This window comes from Sphaerodactylus townsendi, linkage group LG03 (genome assembly GCF_021028975.2).
Source record: "Sphaerodactylus townsendi isolate TG3544 linkage group LG03, MPM_Stown_v2.3, whole genome shotgun sequence".
In the NCBI taxonomy this organism is placed as follows: Eukaryota; Metazoa; Chordata; class Lepidosauria; order Squamata; family Sphaerodactylidae; genus Sphaerodactylus; species Sphaerodactylus townsendi.
Window position 1 is genome coordinate 116598105 of NC_059427.1, and position 9378 is coordinate 116607482.

The 9378-nt window shown below is 45.7% G+C and overlaps 1 protein-coding gene across 1 annotated transcript; it reads right to left on the reverse strand.

The window, feature by feature from the left end:
* Positions 1–3614: 3614 nt before the first annotated feature.
* On the reverse strand, positions 3615–7277 carry LOC125427847 (urotensin-2 receptor-like). Its single transcript, XM_048487403.1, has 3 exons — positions 7135–7277; positions 6319–6349; positions 3615–5213 (listed from the first exon to the last, which is right to left on the reverse strand). The coding sequence occupies exons 1-3, from the start codon at positions 7275–7277 to the stop codon at positions 3678–3680; spliced, it is 1710 nt and encodes a 569-aa protein (XP_048343360.1). The 3' UTR covers positions 3615–3677.
* Between the last annotated feature and the right edge of the window lie 2101 nt (positions 7278–9378).

Sequence of the window (9378 nt, forward strand, 5' to 3'; positions counted from 1 at the left end):
GATCAATGCAGAGTAGAGTGGTACAATTACATCCCTCGATCTAGACACTATACTCCCATTGATACAGCCCAGAATCGTGTTGGCTTTCTTGGCCGCTGCATCACACTGCTGACTCATGTTCTGTTTGTGGTCTACTAAGACTCCCAAATCCCTTTTGCATGTAGCGGTTGTCAAGTCAGATGTCACCCATCCTATATCTGTGCATTTCATTTTTTTCTGCCTAAGTGTAGTATCTTACATTTATCTCTGCTAAATTCATTTTGTTTGTTTTGGTCCATCAGGCTCTGGAGATCTGAATTCATTTAAAGTATTCAGATATTCTTGTACTAGCTTTTTATTTATTCTGTGCTGAATTTCCCCTACTGTATCTTCAGATTCATTTCCTCCCAGTTGAGCACTGTTTTTCTTTTGGGGGAAAAAACCAAGGCAAAGAAGGTATTGAGTAGTTCTGTGTTTTCTCTGCCCTCTGTTAGAATTTCACCATCTTCTCCGCATAGTGACCCTATTGTAACCTTTTTCTTCCTTTTGCTACAGACATAACAAAAAAGCAATTTTTATTGTTTTTAACATCTCTCGCAAGCCTGAGCTCATTGTGAGCTTTAGCTTTTCTGACTTTCTCTGTACATGTCTTGGCTATTTGTTTGAATTCCTCTTTAGTAATCCTGCACTTTCCATGTGTTGCACATGTCCCTTTTATATCTTAGCTCGTTTGAGAGTTCTTTATATATCCATCCTGGTTTCTTTAGACACCTCCCATTTTTTCTCCTCATTGGAACTGTTTGAAATTGTGCCTTCAAGAGCTCACTTTTAAGAAACTCCCATCCATCTTGTACTCCCTTCTCTTTTAGTATTCTTAACTATGGGATCACACCCAGTAGTTTCTTAAGTTTACTGAAATCAGCTTTCTTAAAATCTAGAACATGGGTCTGACTAGACTTGGCATCCCCTTTCCATTGTATAACAAACTCCAGGAGAACATGGTCACTCCCACCTAAGGACCCTTCCACTTCCACCCCATTGATCAGATTATCATTGTTGGTTAGGAGCAGATCTTAAATAGTTGATCCCCTTGTTGCTTTGTCCACCTTCTTGACCATGAAATTGTCTGCAAGGCAAGTGAGGAAATTGTTGGATCTGGTAGTCTTGGCAGAGTTTGATTCCCAGCAAATATCTGGATAATTAAATTCTCCCATTACTACTATTTCTCTTCTTTGTGAAGTTTGGTCATTTGCTCCAGGAAGGCATCATCCAACTCTTCAGTCTGGCTTGGGGGTATGTAACAGACCCCCACAATGAGATCACTGTTGTTTTTCTCCCCCTTATTTTTTTTTTTTTGTAAAATAACTGTAAAAGAAGATTTCTGTGAGACTCCTTTGGATCAAAGAGTTCGACCATTTCATCTCCTGGATAAAAACTCTAGAGATATTAATTCCACTTATCAACATCCTGGCAGACATATTCTCTCCCACACTGGAACAGAGTCTATATTGATGCTTGTAAAAAATAGGTCCTCACAATTCAGATACAAGGTTGCTGCTGCTGTTCCTAAGAAATAGAAAATCAAAGGAAGGAATAAAGACTTTCCACTCAGCTTCTTAGCCACCAAAACCCTAAAAGCAAACATTGGCATACAGCCAATGTCCATCTGCAAAAAAAAGTCTAGGTTAAAAGGCTGTAAAGATGCATTTTTCAATCTTGTCAACCTGGAAATCAGAGAAAGTGTGATAAATTCGGTAACTCCAAAATAAATGTAGGGAATCAGTTTAGGTTGGTTTTTTTAAAAGACAACACTTGCAAACTATTTGTCCAAAGCTCTAGTTAAAGAATCTTAAATGGCCTTAACCCTAGCTAGAATATCAATAGTCAGTAGAGTACTATATGTTCTGTATGGCTAACAAAAATCCTCCTTGAGATCTTTTTACTCAGTAGCCTAAATTTTATCCAGACACAGGGGACATCTTTAATACAGAAGCCACTCCTAATATTTTATCACATATATATCTGTCTTTTTCTTCTGCTCAAACTCAACCTCACCAGGCCTGGGGGTGGGGGGGAGCTGGGTGGTGGCAGTGGAACAGCCCACCTTAAGGCACAGCACAATTCATATATGAGTATTTGTTAACTGCAGACCAATATTCTAATCCAGATCTCTATCCAGAAGCAAAAAATATTGTACTTAATATTCTTCTAAAAGATTAGTCCCATCTACAACAAAATAATCTAATCCATAATAATACAGATGATGCTTCATCATTTTTAAAAGTACTAAGGTTATTAGACCCAACAATAATTAATGACTGACTGCAAAGCGGAAAACATAAGGTGCACTATTTGGGAAAGTGACCTTAAGAGAAGGTGCCAGTCCAATAAAATTAATCCAACAAGCAGGTCTTATGCTAAAATTCTGAATCAAAGGCTCATTCCGCAAATGCAGAATAATGCACTTTCAAACTGCTTTCAGTGCTCTTTGAAGCTGTGCAGAATAGCAAAATCCACTTGCAAACAGTTGTGAAAGTGGTTTGAAAACGCATTATTTTGCGTGTGCAGAAGGGGCCAGAGTGTTGTTGATCTGAAAGAAACCTGGAGATCAATTAGTTACCCCTTCCATCCCACAAACAGGCCCTTCCTAACAATCTTCACAGAACAGTCCATGTGATACTGAAAAGGAGAAAATCCTTTGGTGGACGGGGTAGGAATGTGTGATACAGTCTTCCTGCAGCTTAGGGGTGTGAGGCTGGAAGATATTCAAATGCTCCCACAATTTCTTTCTTTCTTTTTTTGAAAAACCTATTTTCTGTGCACACATAGCATTGAGCTGTGAAAGAAAGGTACTGTGAAAACATGGTAACCTAAACAAATGTAGCACACCACTAAACTGACTTTCACAAGCGAGGGGCTTCTACTATGGGGAAACATTCCAGCATCCCACTCCTACACACATACATCTGAATTCAGAAGCCACACATTGCTTTGAAGACTGAATCATGTGCTTCTGTTGAACTTCTCAACTTGTTCACAGACTTTTTTAAAGGAGAGGGAAAGTGAACAGCTGACATGGTTTGTGAACATTTGTGATATATTTTTTTATTACCGGGCCCAGGTCAGCGTCAGCCACTCTGAGAAGAATTTGGCAGGTTGAGCCAGTGTTCAAGCAAGACCCTTTGCCACCATTACAACCAAGAACTTCAACTCAAAGGACTACATGCGGTTGTTCTAACCCTTGTCCTGCTCTTTGAACCAGAAACCCCAGTCAGAAGTAGAATCTGATATGCTGAAGAGAACTTTTCATAAGTGTGCTTTGAATCAGCTTTTTAAAACTTTTCCCATTTGCAAATGCAAATCCAGCATTTGTGGCAACTACACATTATTCAAAGGAGTCTACTCACATGTAAATTACGTAATATAGATTCAGGATCAACTACAATGTTAAGTACACTTGAGAAACCAGGGGACAAAGCTTGCAATCTCTATGTTTACCTACACCAAAGGGGCTTATTTCTATGTAAATATTACCATAGGGATCATTCTGCACACTGTTTTGTTTTTCAGTATCTCATGTGAAAATTCTAAAAGTTCAACCTTGCTGTCCTATCCCGGAACCTTACCTTGGCCAGGCCCACCTGGATCTCTGAGATTTTGGGGAAGCCACTCAGAACAAAGAAGAGAAATAATAGGATTCATTTGCAGTCTCTCAGAGTGGCCATACTGAGGCCCTCGGACCCGGACTCGTACTGGGTCCCGGAGGACGTGGATCGCTTCCACGAACAGTGCCGGTTGGAGCCTCTCTTGCGGAAAGAGGAGGTGAAGCGGTAGAAGTTGCTGTGCCTGTTGCGCAGGTACTCTCGGTAGTTCCTGGTGAGCAAGGTATAGAGGAAAGGGTTGATGCAGCTGTTGCTATAGGTCAGGCAGGTCACCAAGTAGTTGATGCACTTGGCTGTGTGGGGCGGGAGCCCCAGGGAGCCGTAATAGAGGGGCACCAGCTGCCAGATCCAGAAGGGCAGGAAGCAAGCCCAGAACACCAGCACGATGGTGAAGACCAGGATGAGGACCTTCTGGCGGGGGGAGCGCTTGGGCTCCTTCTTGCGGGGCGGGTTCCGCTGCGACTCCAGGTAGGTGGTGGCCAGGCGGGCGTAGAGGCAGCCGATGATCAGCCCCGGGGCCACGATGCTGGTGCCGAAGAGCACGGTCAGGTAGAGCCGGTAGGCGCCGCGGCTCCAGGTCGGGGCGCAGATGCGCTTGCCGTCGCGGCCGCGGCTCAAGGTGACCATCAGCATCATGGGCAGCGCGAGCAGCAGCGACACCCCCCAGACGGCGGCGGCCGTGGCTTTGCGGCAGCGCCGGGCCCGGGAGCGGGCGGCCAGCGGGCGGGTGACGGCCAGGTAGCGCTCGGCGCACATGCCGGTCAGCGTGAAGATGCTGGCGTGCATGGTGAGCAAGTCCAGGCTGAGCAGGACGCGGCAGCCCAGCTCGCCGAAGTACCAGTCCTGCGCCACCGACGTGCCCACGATGAAGGGGATGGAGCACAGGTAGAGCAGGTCGGCCAGCGCCAGGCTGGCGATGGAGCCGGACAAGGGCGCGCCGCGGGCGCACCGGCCCGAGCGCCACAGCAGCGCCAGCGTGTACACGTTGCCCGTCACGCCGGTCACATACATGATCGACAGCACGGCCCCGAAAGCCCACGCCGCCGCCGCGCCTTCGCCCCAGCCCGGACCCCCGACGGACGCGGTCTCGTTGCCCAGCCTGCCGCTCAAGTTGCGCTCCATGCCGGTGGGGCAGCAGCCCGGCCGCCGCCTGCACGGGTCCTCAGCCCCTCTGCCCTCCTCCCGCGGCTCCTGCCGTCCCGGGGGCTCAATCCCCGTTGCGACGTGCCGGCCGGGCACCAGCCCCACAGCGGCGATCGCCAGGGTGCTCCGCCTTGGGGAAGCAGGAACGCAAGGGGCGGGGAAGCGCGGCCGCGACTCGGGGCGGGCGAGGGGGCGATCGATGTCCAGGAGAGGCTGCTCGCAGCGGGCATGTGCTTCCTCCACACTTCGATCCTCTCCGTCTATGGATTGAGCGGGAAGTCCCGCTTGGCACAAAGTGCCCCCTCCCCCGCCACCCGCCCTCCACCGGTAGATACGCATAGAAGTCTTAAGTTCTGGATCGCGCTTCGAAGACTCGGCGGAGAGGGCTTGGGTGAAGCTCGCCCGAGGCTTGCGTGCCCGGGTCCGATGCTAGTCAAGACCTCGTCCCTGAGTTTCCGCATTAAAGATTGCGGGAGGCTTATAAGGCAAGGCTTGAGCTGTTCTGTTAGCAGGACTGCCATTCGATTAAGGAAATCTTACCCAATAGATTGCGTAGATTTGCATATAAATGAAAACGGTTCTGAGAGACAACATTCCTTTGTGATAAGATGTTGGCCAGGGACGGATCTGGGGTGTGTGTGAGGGGGCAAATAGGGGTGGTGGAAAGAGGTGTGTGTGTGTGTGTGTGGGGGGCAATTGCGTGGATCAGATGGTATGTCCTGCAGTGCAGGCTCCTGCTCCCTCATTAGGCTGCTGCTAGGTGGCTCCGGAGGTTCACTGACATGGAAGAGATGGCTTGTGCTGCAGCGCGTCCTCCCTTCCCACAATTACGCTTCGCTGCCTGCTGCTTGGAGGTGGGGGAGGCTGAATTGCCCAGCCGATTACCCTTTCTGCCAGTGGCATAACTAGGCAAACTGGAGCCCTGGGCAAAACCTGAGTTTGATGCCCCCCAGGCGTGTGTCCGGTGCAACGCGCACCCCCGGTCCCCTTGTAGCTACGCCCAGTGGCATATCTAGTCAAACTGGAGAGGGAGACCCTTAAAGTAAAAGCTGTCAGTCTAGTGTGGTTATGATGACAGAAGAAGGTGGGTTCCTGAGCTAATGGTTACTGAGATGTTCAAAATATGACAAGTTCTATTTAATGGGAGACATAGACCCCTCCCCCCAGGTAACCTCACAAATTTCCCTCAGCTGAGGCACCCTCTGCTCTTCCACCTGTAAAAACACCCAATTCCTTGCCTTAGTCCTCCTCACCCCTCCCTTTCAAGCACAACACGTTGAGAGTGGCTATGGTAGACTTTGGGCAGGTGAGACTTCTGGAGGCGGGGCTTAGGGGATATTCTAAGCCAGGGGTGGCCAATCTATGGCACTCCAGATGTTCATGGACAACAATTCCCATCAGCATGGCCAATGTAGTCCATGAACATCTGGAGTGCCATAGATTGGCCACCCCTGTAAGCACTCAGAGGAGGCTAGCAACTGTTAATGGCTTAGAATGCCTAATGTGACCCTCTTCTTTGTCTCCTGCCTTTTGCTCTGCTGGGGTTCTGCAAGCCCTGGAGCACCCTGGAATCAAAATAGGGTGGAGAAGAAGAGGGTATGCTCTTCTCTTGCTCCCCTTTAAAACTGGACTGTGTTATGCTTGGCTTTGACAAAGCCACAACTAGACCTGCCCCCTCATCCCCAGACAGTCTGATTTTACACCTTGGGAAAGGTGGGGTGGGACAAGAATGGACTGTCTATTCACATACATTATGTACCATCACTTAGCTTCTGACATGAATCAGTGACCTCCCAAATGTCCTCATTAACAGCCTTGCTCAGGTCACACAAACTGAGGACTATGGCTTCCTTCACTGCTGTCTTCAATATTGCCTACCCTTCAATGTTGCCTTGAATACCTTTTTCCAGTGACTAAAGTACAGTAGCTTCAGTTTACTCATTTTAGCTTCTAGCAGCATAATTGCCAAATAAAACCTTTCTTGGGCTGTACTTTATCAGGCTGCGAAGGAGCATGAGGTGTGTTTGATATTTCTCATGACAAAATTATGTGTGCTGTATTTTTTAAAATGTTCTGGAAAAAGCTAGTCTGAAAACAATTCTCCTTGGGTTGGGTTTTTATGTATACTGTGGGGTGGAGGGAACATGCACACGTTATAGATGGATAAAATAATGTAGAATTGTAATTATTCATTAACAGTAGAAGTCAACACAATTTATCCTAACATTTGAAAGAATTGTTTCCTATCTGTCTACATATAAAGAAAAACTGTATATAATTGTCCCGGAATGTTGGCAGGCCCTGCTCCCATCAGTAGGTCCGTGACCACTCACTGTGCACACTGCCTCACCATCTGCCGCCATAGAGGGCCAGCACCACAGCAGCAGCTCCCTGCTGTTGCTCCACAGGCTGGAGCTGCCAAGACAAGTTCATCTGGAAGAACAGGGAGTTCACCAGTGGGTGAACAGAGGCAGGGATGAAGTGGGCTGGCATAGCGGCAGACAGTCAGGGAGCCAGGATGATGCAGGTCAGAGAGCAGCCTGACCACATGAAGAGGGCGCTCCAGAACTAGCAGGCTGACAGGAACCAGAGACCAGTGAGGTGTGGCAGCACCCCTGGCCTAGCCAAGCCTTGGCTTGTGAATGCCGAAGGAAGGAGTCTGATGGAGGTCAAGGAAGAGGCAGGGCTAGGAGAGGACAAGCAGGGTGAAAGACCAGCAAGGCCAGGGAAGGACAGGCTTACTCTTGGCCCCGAGGCCTTGACTGGTTGAGGGCAGACTCAACTCAACCCTGGAGTCAAGTAGGACCATTTCCATATAAGCAAGTTACTATCAAGGGACCATGCTGAAACTGGAAGAGGACTATAACCCCCTCAACTCTAATGACATGAGCCCTGCTGCACTCCAGATTCCACCAGTGCAGGTGTCCTGTCCCCTTGAAGTGATCCCTCTCATTCCTTTTTTTTTTTAATATTTTTTTATTGATATTTCGGAATTATTACAGATTTATAATGTGTACTTTATATACATCCTCCATATCTTTTTTTCCCCTTTTTCCCCTCCCCCTCCTTCTTCTTCTCTTCTTTAGATGCGCAGCAGCAGGTCCATTCTTTTCAATCTTCTTGTCCATTTTTCTTCTGTAATTCCAATTTTGTTTAGCCAGTCTTTAAATTCCATCCAAATCTCCTTCATGTCCTTTTGTTTTTCTTGCCATATTTGATTTCTTGACATTGTGTCGAAAATTTCTAATTGTATTTGCTCCCATATATATTCCAACCATTTCTGCATTGTCCAGATTTTTTTATCCTTCCACCCCAATGCTATTACTGCATGGGCCGCTCTGATCATGAATTTGAAAAGTTTTCTTTTTCTTTGTTCTATTGTAATATGATCCACTATACCTATAAATAGTAAATCTATATTTATCTTTATTTTTACCTTTACATATTTTTCTATGTATTTTATCACATTTTCCCACATATTTTTTACTTCTGTACATTCTAGCCACATATGGATATATATTGCATTTTTATCTCCACAATGCCAACATTTCGGACTGAGTCCACTTATCATATATGCCAACTGTTTTGGTGTTCTATACCATTTTAATATTAATTTCTTCTCTAGTTCTGCATATTTATCTATTTTTATTTTATTTATATTGTCTATAGTCCTTTTAATAAGCTCTATGTCTTTCACTCCATCTTGTTGCCATTTTTCCATTATGGTTCTTATCATAAATCCTTGATCTTCTATCATGTTTTTTGTATAAGACACCTAAGATTTGTCCTTTCTTTTCCTCATATATTTTTATACAACTTTTCATTATACACTCTTCCTCCCTCCTGGAGGCTTTTGTCTTTTCCCAGATTCCTCTTAATAATAACCAGTTTTCTTTACCTCCCTTCTCCAAAAAAAATTTGGAAACGGTATTAATTCTCCTCTTTCATTGTACAGTTGTGCTACCTTGTATATTCCTTGTCTATGTAGAGATCCTATTGCTTGTGCTCCTTCCTGTCCAACCATGCTCGCGAGTGGTGCCGCATCCAGTAACCCTGGCATCCATTTTCCCTTCCATTTCTCCCAGATTTCCATTGATACCTTTCTAGGGCCTTTTAATTTTTGTCTTTCTATTCTTGAACAACTTGAATATATTCCAAAGCTACCCGTGTTCAAATTTATTTCATTTTCGAACTTCATCCATCTATCTTTTTTCTCTCTTTGAATTCCCATCAAACTTTTTATTTGAAATGCCTCGTAGTATTCCTGTAATTTTGGGAGCCCCCAGCCCATTAGTTTTTTAGACATATAGACTATTTTATTCATCACTCTTGGTTTCTTTTGATTAAATGCCCATAGTTTAATTTTCTTGTCCCATTCTTCAAATTGTTTCTTCTTAATCTCTAACGGCAAAGTACGAAATAGATAGAAGAGTTTTGGCATTATACACATTTTTAATGCTACTATTCTCTTGGAAATAGATAGATTCTTCTCTCGCCACTCCTTTGATCCCTCTCATTCCATACCAGGATCCAAATAAGGGCAGAAATCAGGAACAGGTCAAACTTCCAGCCCAGCAATGGTTGTTGATATTGT

Excerpts from the sequence above, each read along its gene's own strand:
- LOC125427847 (XM_048487403.1), bottom strand. The coding sequence starts at position 7,277 with ATGCCAGCCCACTTCATCCCTGCCTCTGTTCACCCACTGGTGAACTCC. Across the intron at positions 6,350-7,134 it reads GCCCTCTATGGCGGCAGATG|GGTGCTCCAGGGCTTGCAGA; the intron begins GTGAGGCAGTGT and ends TTTTGATTCCAG. Across the intron at positions 5,214-6,318 it reads GCTTGCAGAACCCCAGCAGA|CATCGGACCCGGGCACGCAA; the intron begins GCAAAAGGCAGG and ends GGTCTTGACTAG.